The following is an 18636-nucleotide window of genomic DNA, read 5'->3' on the forward strand; positions in this document are numbered from 1 at the left end:
AACATATGCTTCTAGTCTTGTAAGCCAGTTCTTTAAAAATTACCATTATTTTTCAATAATGGAATAATGCTTTAGATACAAGTAATTTCTTTGATTGACAATGTGTACATCTTAAGTTATGCTTATTGGATATTTGTATTTCTTCTTTTATGAACTTCCAATCTGTATATCTTTCGTTCGTGTTTCATTAGGGGTAGTTGTCCGCTGTTAATTTGTTAGCTCTTTTATATATATAAATGCTAATCCTTTTTTGTATATTGTATTTGTATATTTTTTGTAAATATTTGTATCTTCCCAACTTGTACCTTGCCTAATTTTTTTTTTAAGATTTTATTTATTTATTCAACAGAGATAGAGACAGCCAGCGAGAGAGGGAACACAAGCAGGGGGAGCGGGAGAAGCAGGCTCATAGCGGAGGAGCCTGATGTGGGACTCAATCCCAGAACGCCAGGTTTCACACCCTGAGCCGAAGGCAGACGCTTAACCGCTGTGCCACCCAGGCGCCCCTATACCTTGCCTAAATTTTTAAAACAGTTTCTTAACACCTTGAGTCCCACCTTTGTTTAGATATATGAGCTGTCTTAGTATTTTTCTCAGTTCAGCTTTTTTCCTACCCAATCCTTATTCCATGCTATGTTCATATTATTATGGTCTGAAGAATGATCATCCTTCATTAAATTAAAAAAAAAAAGTTTTAATTCCGGGGCACCTGGGTGACTCAGTCAGTTGAACACCTGACTCTTGATTTCATCTCAGGTCATGATTTCAGGATCAAGCCCCAAGTCGGGCTCTCCCCTGGGTGAGTGGGGAGCCTGCCTGGGATGCTCTCTCTCTCCAAAAAAAAAAAAAAAAGAAAAAAGAAAGAAAGAAAGAAAGAAAGAAAGAAAGAAAGAAAGAAAGAAAGAAAGAAAGAAAGAAAGGTTTTTATTCGTTTTTGAAAAATGAAAGTTACAACTTTAGGGAACTGTAGGATCATCTTTTAAATAAGCATTGTGAGTGTTTTATATGAGTATTATGCCATTTTTATATGAGTAAAAAAATACTCATTTTATATGGGTAGTGCATATGAGGATTATACTTTTTAAAAATCAGTGCCAGAGAATCCAAGGGAAGTGATCAATTCCCTGTCCTCATCTTCTTGGACCAACCAGCAACAAACTTTAACCCCTCTCTTCTTGAAATACTTTGTTTTTAATTGGCTTCTAAGATAGCACATGCTCTGTGTTTTCCTCCTTCCTTCATACCCACTCCTTCTCAAGTTTTTGTTCTGCGTGTTTGTGCTGGTTCTCACTCCTCCACTCTCCAGCTTTTCTGAGAAAGTGCCTCAGGCTTTGCTCCTCTAACCAGCTTTTCCACTCTGTTGGGTTTCACCTTTTAAAATGCCATGCCAGCTTGAAGACTCCTAAATTTGTATTTCTAGCGCTGACATCTCCCTTGAGTTCCACTCTCATATATCAGACTGCCTGCTGGCTGTCTGTATTCATCCATAGTAAGCATCTCACTAGTAAATGTCCTAAAGAACTCTTGATTTTTGCCCCACTAACTTCTCCTGAACTTTTCCCCAATTCAGTTAATGACATTTTAATCCACCCTGCCATCAGGTCAAAACTCTAGGAGCCATTCTTAATGGCTCTTTTCACAACCCACATCCAATCTGTCAAGTCTTGTCTGTTCTGTCTCCAGAATTCGCGCTCTGAATTGGATGACCTCTCACCCCTCTACTGCCACTACTCTAGTCCAGTCTACCATGATCTCACTCCCTGATTGCTGCCCTAGCCTCCTCAGTGGGCTTCCTGGTTCTGCTCTTGTCCCTGGCAGGCCATTCTCCAAACAAGACAAAAGTAGTCTTTTAAAAATGTATATCAGCATGTCATTCATTTACTTAAATACGCTTTCACTGCACTTAGAATAAATTCCAAATTCCTTCCAATGGCCCACAAAGCCTAATGTGATTTATCTCCTTCCAACTTTCCTAGTTTAGTTCTCACCGCTTTTCCGTTTGTTAGTGAACACATATCATTATGTAGCACACACATGTACCTTCAGAGCTCTTTTCTCGTTGTTCAGGGCTTTGCCTGGCTGCCTTCCCAACATTCAATTCCCAGCCAAGTGGTCACATCCTTGTCACATTCCTGAGCAGCAACCAGGCCCTTTCTATTACTGTGGAACTATTCCATTCCATGAAAATGATTTGAAATTTACACATGGTTACTTGCCTATTATCTTCTCTCTGCTCTGTTTTTCCTCCCCTAATGTGGATTGCAAGCTCCAGCAGAGTAGGGGCTCAATAAATACATAGTGAATGAATATCCTAAATTGCAATTTTGCTGAACTATCAAATACTTTAAATTACAGAGGATATTGACACATCATGATGTAGGGTGGCTAACTGCCCAGCTTGGCAGGGACTGAGGGGCTTCCTGGGATACGGAACTTCAGGGCTAAAACCAAGAAAGTTCAGGGCAAACTGAGACAAGTTGGTCCATCCTAAGATATGCACCCTTAGATATGTCACTAACAAAACCTTATTTGGAAAATAACACTGAGCACTGTTTAAGGGCTCCTAACTGGGTAACATTTTTTCTAAGTAAACATTTATTGAATGAGATTGAGCATAGTAGGGAAAAGGAGAAAGAAGGATTAAAAGTTATATTAAGCCACACTACCTGTTGTGAAAACCGGAAAGATTCACACATAATACAAGGGAGTGAACCAAAGCTGGTTGGGGGTGATGGAGTAAATCAAGTGATAACAGACCTCAAATTTCCACACAGAAATAATGTTTTGGCTTTAAAAAAAAAACAAACCTCCAAAAACCATTCTCTACTTTAGAACCCACAAGCCTGTGGACTCGGGGGGAAATGAGAAGTAAGAACTGCCTTGGGTGATCATTTTTTTGAAATATGAACTGTCAGTGTTCTCCTCCCTTCTACCCATCCCAAGCAAATATTTTTACTTGTTTCACTTCCTCAGCATAAAGAAGAGACAGAGCTAAATGAAAAATAATAATAAAATAAAATACTAATAAAAAATAAGACACACACACAAAAGAAGAGACAGAGCTGAAAGCCCCTAGTCTCTCCTTTCAGGATTTCAAAAGCCTAAACCCTTTCAAGAGATAGTGCTAGGTACTTCTGACAAAATATGTGTGAGCTAGAAGTACTCATTCAATCAATAAACATTTATTGAACCCCTACCAAGTGCCCTGCCCTACTCTGGGTGCTGTGTATACAGCAATGAACAGACCAAGTCTGATCTCGTGGAGTTTTTTAATGGATGTATGGAGGGACAAATAAATGTATCAGGTGGTGACAGTGCATAAGAAGAAATAAGTCAAGATAACAGAGGTACAGGGACAGCCGCCTGGGTGGTGGGGTAGGAGATGGGTGCCAGCATGGAGGATGGCTTGGGAAGGCCTCTCTGATATGGCTGCATATGAACAGAGATGTAAACCGAGAGGAAAGGAGCCATGAGGCTCTCTGCAGGAGAGAGTGATCCAGGCAGAGGAAAATGTTAGTGTCACCTCCGAGGCTGAAGCTAAAACGTTCTAGGCAGATTGGCACAGATTACATGACCGTTTCAACAAAGGGTGATACCAACAAAACCCAATTTGAAATGAAGTCTTTTTCTTTCATAGAGGATAAGTGAGGAAGATAGTGTGGGTGGTCCAGAGTGAGCAAGGACGAGAGTAGCAGATGATGGTACCAAGGAGCGGGCAGCATGCCCCGTGGACAGAGAGGGGGTCAGAGTGGTGGTAGCAAAGTGAGAGCAGAAGGTGATACTGAAGGAAATGGGAAATATTCAAGTTCTGGGTATATTCTGAAGGTTGAACTACCAGGATTCATTGGATACATTGGATGTGGGGTATGAGAAAGAGAGTAGTCAGGGTGAATCCATGGTTATTTAACTAAGTAACTGGAAGAACAGAGCTGTCATTCAAGACGTTAGGAAGACTACAAAGAAAAGTTTGGGAGGGAAAAATCAGGAGTTGATTTTTGGAATGTGTGATGTATATCCAGTTGACAGTGGGATATATTATCCTGGGGTTTAGGAGAGAGGTCTGAGCTGGAGGTATAATTAGAAACCATCAGCATCTGTATGGTGTTTAAAAACAGGAGGTGGGAGGGATGCCTGGGTGGCTCAGTCAGTTAAGCACCGACCTTTGGCTCAGGTCATGATCCCAGGGTCCTGGGATCCAGCCCTGCGCTGGGCTCCCTGCTTAGTGGGGAGCCTGCTTCTCTCTCCATCTCCTTGCTCCCGCTCATGCTCTCGCTCTCAAATAAATAAATAAAATCTTAAAAAAAAAGAAATAAAACTATGAGGCAAGAATAAATTGCTTTGGGAGTAAGGCTAGATTAGAGAACTCCTTGTGTGTATGTGTGTGTGTGTGTGTGTGTGTGTGTGTAGCAGGGTGTGGGGGGAGGTGCAGCTAGTGTAGAGGTCAGGGAGAGGTCACAGAATCAACTGAGAGAAACAGGAAGAGCCACGGACGAGGATGAACAGGATGAGATGAGGTGAGACATGTAAAAAAACCTTTTCACAGAGAAGAAACAGTATGGTGTGTATTAGGAAAATAGAATACTGCCCCGAAGTTGGTAGCGTATGAGGTTGGAAGTCAAGATGAGTGTCAATGTCTGCTGGACCGTGGAGACTGTCATTGGTCTTTGGTGCTGTAGAGTCACAGGGGGTTTCAAGCAGCCAAGTGACATTTTCCAATTTTCACTCTAACAGCGCTGCAGAGGATACATTTTTGCTAAGTGGGAGATTTTAGGAGACTATTTAAAAACCTGAGGCAGGAGAGCATGAGAGGAAAACGTTTGAAAATTAAGAGGTGAAAAATAGGCAGGTCTTAGATGAGAAGAGCGAGGAAGAGTCTAGCATGATCTCTGCCTTCTAGGACTTGGTGGATGGCAGTGTCATTACCCGAGCTCACAAAAATACAAATAACAGGTTTGGGGGACAGGGAGAGAATAAATTCAGTATTTTTGAGGTATTTCGGTATGTTCACCACAGAGGTAAATCTACATATTTGAAGTTTAGGGATATAAATGTAGCCGTCAACATAAAGAGGGTAGTAAGGCCATGAGCACCAGCCATGGAAAAGTCAACATTTCCCTTCAGTTTCATAGAATACATATTCTATTTTGAGTGCCCCTGAGAAAAGTATAGGCCCATTTCCAATATAAAAATAAATGTAAACATCTCAAATAAAATATTAAGTAATTGAATTTTTAAATTTTTTTATTTTTTATTTTATTTTATTTTAGAGTCAGAGAGCATGCGAGTGGGGAGAGGAGCAGAGGGAGAAGGAGAGAGAGAATCTTTTTTTTTTAAAGATTTTATTTATTTATTTGACAGAGCCCAGCAGAAAGAAAGCCTGTTCTGCCTTTTTTTTTTTTTAAAGATTTTATTTATTTGACAGAGAGAGACACCGCGAGAGAGGAAACACAAGCAGGGGGAGTGGGAGAGGAAGAAGCAGGCTCCCAGCAGAGGAGGCTGATGTGGGACTCGATCCTAGGACTCCAGGATCATGCCCTGAGCTGAAGGCAGAGGCTTAACCGCTGAGCCACCCAGGCGCCTCAGAGAGAGAGAATCTTAAGCAGGCTCCACGCCCAGTGTGGGGCCCGACTCAGGGCTCAATCTCATAACCTGAGCTGAAATCAAGAGTTGGACGCTTAACTGACTGAACCACCCAGGCACCCCAAGTGACTGAATTTAAAAACAAACAATTGTAGAGCAGTGAAACTGTTCTGCGTGATCCTATAATCGTGGATACATGTCATTATAAATTTGTCCGAACCCACAGAATGTGCAACACAAAGGTGAACTTGAATGTAAACTATGGACTCTGGATGATAATGAAATGTCCATGTAGGTTCACGAGTTGAAAATAATGTACCACTCTGGTGGGGGATGTGGATGGTGGGGAAGGCTATGAACTTGTGAGAGCATGGGGTGTGTGGGAAATCTCTGTACCTTCTACACAATTTCGCTGTGATTCTAAAACTGCTTTAAAATAATAAACTCTACTGGGGCTCAGTTATTAAGTGTCTGTCTTTGGCTCAGGTCATGTTCTCAGGGTCCTGGGATCCAGCTCCATGTCAGGTTCCCTGCTCAGTGGGGAGTCTCTTTCTCCCTCTCTCCTTCTGCCCCTCCCCCTGTTCATTCTCTCTTTCAAATAAATAAATAAAATCTTTAAAAAATAAGATCTATTTAAAAATCATGGGCACATAGAGTTCATTCTATCAATGCAAGAACAGTTTAACACCAGAAAAATCTAACACGATTCCTCACAATAATAGGAGGGAGGAAAAAATACATCACATGATTACCTCAGTATACAAATGAAAAGTGTTTGATAAAGTTCAAAACAATTTGTGATTTGATTTAATATGTTTTTTTTTAAGTAATCTCTACACCCAGACGTGGAGCTTGAACCCATGACCTGGAGATCAAGAGTTGCGTGCTCTTCCAACTGACCCAGCCAGGTGCCCTCCAGTTTGTGATTTTAAAAGGGCTCAGAAAACAGAAAATAGTAGAAAATATACTTTACTTCATATAGACTCTGTCAGAAGCCAACAGTAAACATCATTTTTGACAGAGAGGGTCACCTGGTGGTTTAGTCAGTTGAGCATCTGACTTCAGCTCAGGTCATGATCTCGGGGTCCTGGGATTCTGCTGTCCCTCTCCCTCAGCCGCTCCCCCGGCTCGTCCTCTCTCTTTCTCAATTAAATAAATAAATCTTTAAAGAAATAATTTCTGACAGAGAAACTTTAGTCTCAAAAGAGGGCAAGGATGTCCGCTATTCCCACAATTGTGCAAACAGTAAAGGCATTAGTATTAGAAAAGACAACACCATAATTATCTGCAGCTAAGAGTAATCCATACAGATAACACAATAGAATTAAGATAAAATATTAGAACTAATAAAATTTCAGTACGGTTCCCAGATACATGATTGACTTACAAACATTAGTTCTTCTCTACCAGCAACAACCAACGAAAAAGAAACTATAGAAATAAAACATTGAAAAAATGACTTCAGTGACAATATAGGAAGTTCAAAGAGGCAAAAGAGATGTATGGCGATAGAGTCGGAATACTTGTCCTCTTTGGTGCTAAGGGTACTTGGAAGAAGATCCAAAAGGGGTGAGTGAGTTGCATGAGCGGGTGGCTCAGGCCCCTTCAGCCCTTTAGCACTGATGTTGCTCGTGTCCTCTCTCTCAGTCCATGTCTGTGGCATGCGGATGATGTCCTTCATGGCGAGTTACCTGTAGAAGAAAAATTGCAGCCTGGTTTATTGGTGGCTCTACGTGACATGCCGGTGCCCCCCAAAAGAAAACAACTACAGCACTACCCCCCACTCAGGGGAGCTCGGAAGCACAGTAGCACAGGAAAATCCTCTTGGTGGGCAGAATTGGGAACAGTACAGGTTTTTCTCTTTGTCTGGAATAAGAGACGGCTAGAAGTATGGATCCAGTCTGATTCGTGGGCTGTTACTAACAGATTGGCTGGATGATCAGGAACTTGTAGAGAATAGGGTTGGAAGATTGCCAGCAAGGAAGTCCAGAGAAGAGGCATGTGGATGAACCTCTCACAATGGACGCAGACTGAAGATGATTTGTGTCTCACGTGCATGCCCATGAAAGGATAGCCTCTGTATAGGAGGCTCTTGATAATACGGCGGACAAAATTACATGGTGAGTGGTATCAGTCTTTTTGCCCCATCATCTCACTGTTTGCTCAGTAGGCTATGAACACAGTGGCTGTGGTGACAGGGATGGAGGCTATGCACAGGCTCAACGATGAGGCTCACCTTCCTCTTACCAAGGCTGACTGGGATAATGCTCCAGTTAACATGCCAACAGAGACTACAACTAGCCCCCAGTACGGCACGACCACGCTGGGAAGCAAGGCAGCCGACTAATGGCAGTTTGATGACATTAGAAGGAGCAGATGTTCATCCTTATCACCATTCCTCGCTGGAATAGATACATAGTCTGGACACGGACTTGCCTTCCCTGTCTGCTTCTGCTTGCATCACCGTCTGTGGACTTACAGATCCGCAATCCTAAAGCATTGCTTCTGATCAAAGAATTCGGATCACAGCAAAGGAAGTGCAGCCATATACCCTATCATCCAAAAGTGGCCGGGATAACTGAAATTGGAATAGCTTGATAAAGACATGGTTTCAATGCCAGTTGGGCCACAACATCCTGGAAAGATGGAGTTCTGTCTTGCAGGATGCAGTCTGTACATTGAATCAGAAAGCATTATATGATGTTATCTCCTTATAGTGAGAATGAATAGGTCTGGGATTCAAAGGGTGAAAAGTAGGAGGGACTTCTTTCACTGCATATACAAAAACCCCCTTGCAAAATTTTGGCTTCCCACGCTGGCAATCTTGATCTCCGCTTGTCTGGAGCTCTTAGTGCCCAAGGAGGGGAAATACTTCAACCAGCAGCACCACAATGATTCCATTGAATTGGGACATGAGGTTGCTACCTGGCCATTTTGGATTCCTATGCCACTGAGCCAAAAGGCAAGAAAAGGTTACTACTGATTAGAATGATTGATCTTGATTGCCAAGGAGAAATTGAGTTGCTGCTACGCAATCAGGGTAGTGAGGACTATGTCTGGAGCCAGGAGATTTTCTGGGGCTTCTTTTGACACATTTCATATGCAATAGTTAAAATTAATGCAAAATTACAGCAAAAAAAAAAAGTCTGTACAATTTTGGACTTGGATCCTTCAGGATCATTACACCTGACAAAGAATCCTGACTAGCTGAGGCTGAGGCTGAGGGCAGGGGAAATATGGGATGAGGAGAGGGAAAATAAACCTGTAGCTATCAGTTCCAGGCTCACGGAAGAGACAGATACTACTTATAGAAACGAGGACTGCAGGAACTCTGTGTATTTTCTCTCTGCTTATCTTATTCCATGTGTGTGCTTATTTGCACACGCTACCCATTTTCTTCTTCTCTCTCCTTCCCAATATTAGTTTACATACAAGTTGTTGAAGATAAAGTGTATAACTTAGGGTGATGGCATTTGGGGAGCAATTTATATGGCTAGTGATAGATACGGTGATTATTGGGTCTGTGTATCTTTTGATTTGGGGGAAAGGTGAGAGATTTTCATTTTTCTGAAGTGTAGCTGTATCTTAGGTGTAAACATAGAGTCGTTTAGTTTTTGCCTGGAGGTTTAATGTATGGAGAAAGATGCACATGGAAGTTGATTAGTCAGGGAGAGGACTGTGCTGATTACCAACCTAGTGCCTCTTAATTCCAAATCCATTCTTCATTGTCTTGTTTTTGCTGCTGGGACGTCTCTCCCTCGCCGACGGGCACAATTTTAAACTCTGTCGTAAGGAACATTAGAACACCGGAAGAAGAAAGGGCTCTTCTTCCTGGTTCCCGTGGGCTCCTACTGGCCGCTCCTAGCGTGTGTGGCAATGAGCAGGAAGATTCCTCTGGCACCCCAAAGGTGCCAAAGCACCCCTGTTGGCAGTTTCTCAGTGAGTTGTGTGGTGCAGCACCTCCCAGCGGACAGCTTTCCCCAGCGCCCCGGGGGGCAGCTGCCCAGTGAGGTTGGCCAACTCAGCACCAAGCTTTCCCTTCTTGCAGTGGTAAGCCACAGCCACACCCTCTCTGATGATGTCTGGATCTGGGCCTGGGGGTGGGGGGTGGAGTGGGGCTTTTTCAGCCACTGGGGTTGTGGCTACTCTCTTTTTCTGCTATTCCTGCATTCTTAGTTTTCTTCACCTGTTAGAAGCCAACTCTATAATGGGCTTCAATAAAATCTTTAAGATTCAATAAAATCTTCTAAAAAAGGGAGAGGGGCATCTGGGTAGGTCAGTCGGTTAAGAAGCCAATTCCCTGGGGCGCCTGGGTGGCACAGCGGTTAAGCGTCTGCCTTCGGCTCAGGGCGTGATCCCGGCGTTATGGGATCGAGCCCCACATCAGGTTCCTCTGCTATGAGCCTGCTTCTTCCTCTCCCACTCCCCCTGCTTGTGTTCCCTCTCTTGCTGGCTGTCTCTATCTCTGTCAAATAAATAAATAAAATCTTAAAAAAAAACTAATTAAAAAAAAGCCAATTCCCTGTTATATTAAACTTTCCTTGTTAAATCTGCTGTGTAGTTTCATTCCCTTGATTGGACCCTGAATGAAAGAATTCTGATAATAGTATTGTAATTATGCTGAAAACAAGAAAGGGGCTAAACTTCTGGAGGTACATGCTAAATATGGGTGAAATGTCATGATGTCTGAGATTTTCTTCATTAATAGAGCAGCTGGTGAGGAAATAATATGATTGTCCATGTATCGATAAATTTGAATCTGGGTGAATAGAATAAAGAAGTTTATTACACTACTTTGTCTGTATTTGCATATTTGTCAAATTGTCATAGAACAAGTTTTTTAAAAAGCTCTGAATCTCCTGACGTTAGTTAGCAGTCACTGAACATCATTCCAACAAACCGCGAGTCAGTTTGTGTTGAGAAAAATCGGACTTCTGCCCACTCCTACAGCCAACACCTCAAGGAAAAAGAGTCACTTTTGAGACCTGTCTTAGCCTTCTCAAGAAGGTCAGAATTAATTTAACCTTATTAAACCTCTCCATGCCTCAGTTTCCTTGTGGATGAAATGAAGATAATGATAGCACTTACCTCATTAGAATTGGGAGGACTATCAGAGACTGTATTTTTAACAGTCTTAAATCCATTGAATTGTAAGAAACACCATCATTTTACGTACCACTAAGGAAAAAAAAGGCTATCAATTAAACTATAGCATAATGTCTTTTTATCTTTTTAAGATTTTATTTATTTATTTGTCAGAGAGTGAGCACAAGCAGGGGGAGCGGCAGGCAGAGGGAGAAGCAGGCTCCTCACTGAGCAAGGAGCCGGATGCAGGACTTGATCCCAGGACCCTGGGGTCATGACCTGAGCTGAAGGCAGACGCTTAATCGACTGAACCACCCGGGCGTCCCATCTATGGCACAATGTCTTAACTATGATCCTGGATGACAAATGGATTAGTCACACCAGCCTCATGTTGCTTTGAATTTTTCTAGTTGTTCTGAAGCACTTGGCAATTTCTCTTGCCTTCAGTTGCTTGACATGAGATAAACAATTCTTTTGCTTGTATTTCAGTGACAAACGGACAGCCTCACCTACTTCTAGGTATATTCCTTTCTTAGGACCCATAAGCATTTGGCTGTTACTTTGAAAGAAAATATGGAATTATGGTCATATCTCAAGAGTATTTATATGACCAATATCAGATTTATGCTCACTGCTCTGTTTTGGCCTTTCTGGGTACACAATTAATTTCTGTCTCAAATCACACCGAAAGGGTAATATTTCTGAAGAGATTTTGAAGGCAATTAAACTCAGCATGCATGGTGCCAAATGAATACAGCTCCGCTGAGTGACACCTATGACTAAGTTCGCATCTGTAATTACAACTGATACAACTGCCGCCTGACCCCCCCTATACTGTGACCTGCCATTGATTAAAGACATATCCCACTGAGAACAAATGTGTGGTAGAGTTGATGAAACACGCATTTCAAGTCAAGTTAGTTCATTGCCTGGCATATATTAACCAATTCGTAAACGCTTGTCCTGTTCCAAACACATCTTGTAAAGACAGTGTTTTCTTCCCAAACCGCTCTGTCCAATATAGTAGCTACAAAATGAAATTAAATAAAATAAAAATTCAGTTCCTTAGTTGCCATAGCCACATTTTAAATGCTCAACAGTCATATGTGATTTGTAGCTACCTACAGGACAGTGCAGACTAGAACATTCTCATCATCACACAAAGTTCTGCTGAACAACAGTTTTCTAGGAAATTCTATCAATGAGGACATCAAATTATATGCCATAATATCTTTATTTAAATATTTGAATCTTCCTGAAATCGGAGTCGAGATGACATAGAGGGAAAAGGAGTTGCTACCTAATTTATTCATCAGGACAGGTCCAGAAGAAAAGGGTAAAGATAAAATTAGCATTGCTGACTAGCAAATAGATTATTGTCGATTTGCACTAAGCACTTATTATATACATAGAATATATTACTAGATGTTCATGTCACTCACATTTGCCACATCCTTTCCATTTCCGCTCGTACCGTCTATTGTCCACACTTCCTCTCTTCCCCTCTCTCAGCCCCCAACCCTAATACCCATCCAAAAAACTGGGTTTCTACCTCTAGGGATTTCTTTATTCTTGTTTCTTTCTTAACTTCAAAAAAAAATAATTATAGACTCACCAGAAGTTACAAATAATTACAGATGTACAGGAAGTTGCAAATATTCTATAGAGAGGTCCCATATCCCCTTCACCTGGTTTTTCTCAGTGGTTACATCTTATGTAACAATGCTACAATATTAAAAGCAGGTAAGTGACACTGGTTCAGTGTGTGCATATAGTTCGATGCCATTTCATCACGTGTGATTTGTGTAACTCCACCGGAATCGAGATACAGAACTGTCTTATCACCATACAGGTCTCCCTCATGTTATCCCTTTAAACACCCACCATTCTCCCCACCAAGATTCCTAATCCCTGGAAATTACTAATTTCTCTTTATTCTCCATCTCTATAATAATCATTTTGAGAATGTCAGATAAATGGAACCAGATTGTGTATGACATTGGAAAATTCGCTTTTTTCCACTCAGCAGAACACCCTTGAGTCCATCTGAGTTGTTGCATGCCTTTTCATGCCAAGTGCTGCTCCACGCTATGGGTCTATCACAGTTTGTTTAACCATTCACCTATTGGAGGAAATTTTGCTTCCAGGTTTAGATTATTAAAAATAAAGCTGCAACAAACAGCTTTTTGTATGAATATACGATTTTATTTCTCTAGGATAAATGCCAGGAGTGATTGCTGACTCATATGGTATCTAGCTTTGTTTTAAAGATTTTGCTTGTTTATTTTTTTAGAGAGACAGAGCCTGAGCAGGGGGAGGGGCAGAGGAAGAGGAAGAGAATCTCAAGCAGACTCTGCGTTGAGCATGGAGCCCCATAAAAATAGAACTACCCTACGACCCAGAGATTGCACTACTAGGTATTTACCCCAAAGATACAGATGTAGTGAAAAGAAGGGGCACATGCACCCAATTTCATAGCAGCAGTGTCTACAATGGTCAAACTGTGGAAGGAGCCGAGATGCCCTTCAACAGACAAATGGATAAAGATGTGCTTCATATATACAATGGAATGTTACTCAGCCATCAGAAAGGATGAATACCCAACATCTGCATGACATGGATGGAACTGGAGGGGATTATGCTAAGTGAAATAAGGCAAGCAGAAAAAGATAATTATCATGTGGTTTCACTTATAGGTGGAACATAAGCAATAGCACGGAGGACCGTAGAGGAAGGGAAGGAAATCTGAAGAGGGAGAGATCAGAGTGGGAGATAAACCATGAGAGACTATGGACCCTTGGAAACAAACTGAGGGTTTCAGAGGGGAGGGGGGGTGGGGCAATGGGGTAAGAGGGTGATGGGTATTTTTTTTTTTTTAAGATTTTATTTATTTGACAGAGACAGCCAACGAGAGAAGGAACACAAGCAGGGGGAGTGGGAGAGGAAGAAGCAAGCTCCCAGTGGAGGAGCCTGATGCGGGGCTCGATCCCAGAACGCTGGGATCACGCCCTGAGCCGGAGGCAGACGTTTAACGACTGTGCCACCCAGGTGCCCCTAAGAGGGTGATGGGTATTAAGGAGGGCGTGTGATGTGATGAGCACTGGGTGTTATACACAACTAATGAATCATTGAGCACTATATCAAAAACTAATGATGTACTATTCAGTGACTAACTGAACATAAAAAAAATTAAATGGCCCATTACATTTACTGTATATTGAGATGGTTGCTCATAAGATTTGGAAGAATTTTTTCATTGTAAAATGAAAAAGAATAAACTTTTTCAGATGATTGCAAAAAATAAAAAATAAAATCTATAGCAGCTGCTTATTTTGGTGTAACTTAAAAAAAAAAAAGATTCTCTATCCTCAGCCCCTGCTCACGCGCATGTGTGCTCTCTCTCTTAAAAAAAAAAAAAGGACATTAAAGACATTGATGAGGGCTCAGAAAGGGAGGATCACAGTAGATAAAGCTTCTATCATCTCAGAGAGTACATGTATCATCATCAACAGAACGTTGGTAGAAATATGTTACTTGGCTGAGCTGTGTTCTGCCATTACGGAAAGTAAAACTTGCAGGCAACGAACCTGGCTGTTAGCTGCTCAGATTTCCAAGCAAAGTGTTGAAGGTGCGGCCTGATTTCTCCTTGCTGTTCAGAGTAAAATGCGAAAAGGAAGGAAATGAAGAAAGGACTGTAAAAAAAACCCCAAAAACCCAGTGCTTGTTGATTTTCAAGGTTTTCAGCCTATCCAGATTGCAAAAGACACTAAAATTAAGAAATGCACTGTTGGGAAAGCGTCCTCTGCAGAGTAGGTCAAGGGTGCAGCTGGACAACCTGTTGCTGACGAGATTATGTGTGTGGCTCAGAGACCCACTCAATCATCTCGGCAGAAGCCAGGAATAGAGATGGGGTTGCCTAAGAAAGAGCTGTGGACCTTTTGTCTAATGGTATGGATTCTCAGAACATACACAGGAGACCCACACAATTTTTGAGAATATCACAAAAACCAGCTTGGACTGAAAGGGGCAGAGAGAGGATGAAAAGAGATGTCTGTTGGACTTCCAAAACTTCGCAGGCTGGGAATGGCTGATAGTCACTCGGCACGTTAGCCTTCAAGAAAAAGTGAGAATGATTCTGCGGGCGTACATTTGGGTACAAAGGCAAAGGCTGGCGGAGCAGGCACAGAAGCAGAGGCCTTGAGTCACTGTGGGCACAAACTCAAGAGGCCTATGGAGCTGGCCTGCGCCCAGCAGGCAGAGCCTCAAGTGACAGAGAATGATTCTCAAGACTTGAAACCTAATGGAATTTGCCTAGCTGGATTTCAAGCTTGCTTGGGACGGGTGACTCCTTTATTCCTTTCAATCTCTTCCTTTTGGAATGGGAATAGCTATTATATGCCTATCTCACCATTGTATCTTGCAAGCAGGTAACTTGTTTGCTAGTTCCACAGGTCCACGGATGGAAGACTTTTGACCCAGGATGGATCATGCCGTCTTCCCGAAGGTGACGTAGATGATGAAATTCAGGACTGCTGAGCGAACATTTAAATTTTGGTCTGTGGAGCTGGTTCTGTAATGGGTTGAGACTTCTGGGTATGTTGAGATGGGGTGAATGTATTTTGCATGTGGGATGAGCATGAATTTTGAGGGGCTAGAGGGCAGGCAGTAGTAGGTTAAATCGTGGCCCCCACTGGAAGAAACGTCCACATCTTAAACCCCAGAATCTGTGACTATTGCCTTATGTGGCAAAACATGTGATTAAATTAAGGGTCCCGAGAAGAGGAGCTTATCCTGGAATATCCAGATCAGCCCTAAATTCAGTCACAAGGGTTCTAATAATACGCACACAGGGGAGATGTGACAGGCAGAAGAAATGGCAGCTTGAGCGTAGAGGCAGAGATGCAGCCGCAAAGGGAGGATCACCCGGACTCCCCAGAAGCTACACGAAGCAAGGAAAAGAAGCTGGTGATGGGTAGTAAGGAGGGCACGTACTGCATGGTGCACTGGGTGTTATACGCAAGTAATGAATCATGGAACTTTACATCAAAAACTAGGGATGGTGACTAACATAATAAAAAAATATTATAAAAAAAAAAAAAAAAAAAGAATCTCCCCTACAGCCTCCGGAGGAGCCGCTGTCCCGTCAGCACCCCGATTACAGACCCCGGCCTCCAGAATTGTGCAGGAACAGACATCGGCTGTGTTAGGCCATGCGGTGGGGGGTGACTGTTAAGCAGCCCTGGGAATCTAGTACCACTAGAGGGAGCAGCTCTTCCGTTGTGCCTGTCGGTTGGCTTCTCTGGCACCCTGCTGGGGACCGACGAGGCAAAAGCAAAACCCAGGGAACTCAGGACCAAGTCACTGCTCAGGTCCAAGGTCTCCAGCTGGTCTTTGGCCTTCTACCTTTCAGCGACTTCTTGTATTGTTTACAGATAACACTGAAGGATTTTAGTTATACTTAAGGGAAGATTGGGGAAAGTACATCTACCTCATATTCTTGGAAGCGGAAGTCCTACCTCAGGTTTTCACTTTTTTAAATCAATTAGCATATTCCAGTTACCTTAGTCTCTTTAAACCATTGCTTTGTCATTTTCTTGTTCAAAATTCTTCAGTGACTTCCAAGTGCCTATAAAATAAACCCATAACCCTTTGCCCAAGATTCATTCCCTCCCCAATCTGGCCCCATCCCAGTCTGTGTTTGTGGTCTGATTTCCCACTATGCTCCTCATCAGTGTTTCCAAAATCATGCTGCATCCAACTCCAGCTCTCTGGGATGTTAATAAATGTTACACTTACATGGGGAAAAAAGGCTCTATTGTCAAACGTGTTTGGTAAACAGATTTACATAGTTAGGGCAGTTTATTATCACAGGACTCTCAGAACTTTAATATGCCAGTGTACAATGTGACTCTCCAAGAGACAATTAAAGCATGAAGCATTTCCTAAACTTACTTGGCCATGAAACCCTTTGTACTGTTTCCATGGAAGCCAGTGTGTGAAACTCTTCTGTTCCAACTTCCTCGTCTGACCAAACTCGCCTGTCGTGACCATCTGCACTCGTTCTGCTTTCCTGCTTTAATATACAGGACTTCTGTGAGCTGTCAGAGCAGCAGGGCTAGTGCTACCCAGTACCATGCGATGCATGCAGTCTTCGATCTTACGACATTTTCCAGTAAGCTGGTTTCTGAGTTCCTAAGTCCTAACCATAAATATTGTAAAAATAGATTGTGGAACCCAGTAGAAATGTTTGAGTTATGTTACAAAATATAGAAACTATTTTTTAAATAAATCAATTTAATAATACTGCTAGATGATACGAGAAGCAGGAGCTCCCCTGTCCCATGACCGCCTCACAGGGATGTGTGCAAGGACAGGTGTGGGCACAGCGGTCGGCAGACATGGGGTTGACAGGTACCCTTTTCCTCTTTCCTTCTTCCCCACGATGACTCACTCCCAGGTGGTGTGTGGCACCCGGAGGAAGGAAGCTGCTCGTCTGTGCCGGCTCTAGCGAGTCACTCTGGGGCTGAAGGACTGTGGCCGGGGAGAGCTAGCTTTCACCTACAACCTTGCCGAGGCAGCACAACCACCAAAGTCGTTGGTAAAAGGGAAATTTTAGCAGCAGTGAAATGAAAAGAGGAAGAGAAAGGATGGGGCCAGGCGAGTCTTTGATTTAAAGTCTGTTTGGTTCTGAAACCAGATGAAACACTAGCTGGGAGGACAGGTGGATCAGGGCCTGAGGAGATCAGGAGGGGTCAGGAGAGGCCAGGCTGACATCGAGTGTCCTTCATACTTTGTCCTGAAAGAGTCCCGTTAGACATTCGTCCAGTGGTCTGTGGGGCAAGTACCTTGAGCACTGTTTCAGAGCCGAGGAAGCAGCTCAGGCCCGGCACCAGTGTTTGCTGAGCCTCTGTGAGGGAGGACTTCCAGTGTGCAGACAAGTTGCTGGTAGCGCTCACGGAGGGCCACACCCCTGGCCCGTGGTGAGTGTCACAGCTCCCGGGGAAGTGAGAAGATCTCTGTCTGCGCGCCGAAGACTTCTGGGACATCATTATAGCAGGGAGGACCTCAGGCCAGGCAGCTCCATCAGGTGGTCAAGGCCACCCACACAGTCAAGAGGCCTGTTCCAGGCTATTCTGCTCTTCTTCTTCCGTCTGTAACCAGCTCCAGTCTAGAGACTGAAAGTCAACAGGCACGTTAAAAATACAGCGGCACCAATACAACTCAGGTTGTTTGTCTTCCTCAGGAGGCGACCGGCACAATTTAGAAGGAAATTTAAATCCTCCCATTAACAGCAGTCTTGTTATTGCAGGCTACTCTTGGGCTAAAGCTCTATTTTCAAAACCATACAGGAACTTTCCTTTGGCCTAGCGTGAAGTCCCTCAGATGCTGCGACTATGGAAACCAGGCGGGAAGTCTTAGTACTACCTGCGGCTCGCAGCACCCACTTATGCTCGCTGTGGAGCTCACCTCAGCTACCCATTTCCAACCCTACCAGATGCCATGGCCTGATACGACTTCCTGTTCCTCTGGCAGAAGTACAACTCAGCAGTGAAATGCTCGAAATGCGGCCTGTCAGGAGGAGGACGAACAGCGACGAAGAGCAGAGACAGCCCCACACCAGAGACAGGCACTCGAATGAAGAAGTGATGACAGTTAGCAGTGGTATCCCGTCTGATTCCTCTGGCAACTGGGAAGTCAGGGGGAGGCTAGCAGGTCACTGTCTTGGCGGGAGAGGGCCTTTTAAAATCTGAGGCATGACTTAGAGTCCACTCAGCAACGTAAGCTTCGCCTTAAAGTGTACCCGTGTCTTGACTCACTTTTTGTCACGTTAGCTTCCCTGTAACTAGTACTACCTACGGCTCAGCTCAGCCCCTGCGAGGTGGGGCTGTGACAGGCTCTGGTTCTATCCCCCGAGTCCAGCACAGCACTCCACACACGCGGACGCTCAGCAGTGCTATGGAAACCGCAGGG

General features: G+C 43.3%; 1 protein-coding gene across 1 annotated transcript in view; it reads right to left on the bottom strand.

Annotated features, from left to right (window-relative positions):
* Window positions 1-11890: 11890 nt before the first annotated feature.
* Window positions 11891-18636, bottom strand: part of IKBKB (inhibitor of nuclear factor kappa B kinase subunit beta) — a 63849-nt gene continuing 57103 nt past the window's right edge. Inside the window, exon 22 of the mRNA XM_045779103.2 lies at window positions 11891-17840. Coding sequence (XP_045635059.1) covers window positions 17775-17840 — 66 coding nt within the window. The 3' untranslated portion in view covers window positions 11891-17774. The remainder of the gene's footprint in view (window positions 17841-18636) is intronic.

This window comes from Ursus americanus, chromosome 27, assembly GCF_024610735.1.
Source record: "Ursus americanus isolate L20-20 chromosome 27, mUrsAme1.1.p, whole genome shotgun sequence".
In the NCBI taxonomy this organism is placed as follows: domain Eukaryota; kingdom Metazoa; phylum Chordata; class Mammalia; order Carnivora; family Ursidae; genus Ursus; species Ursus americanus.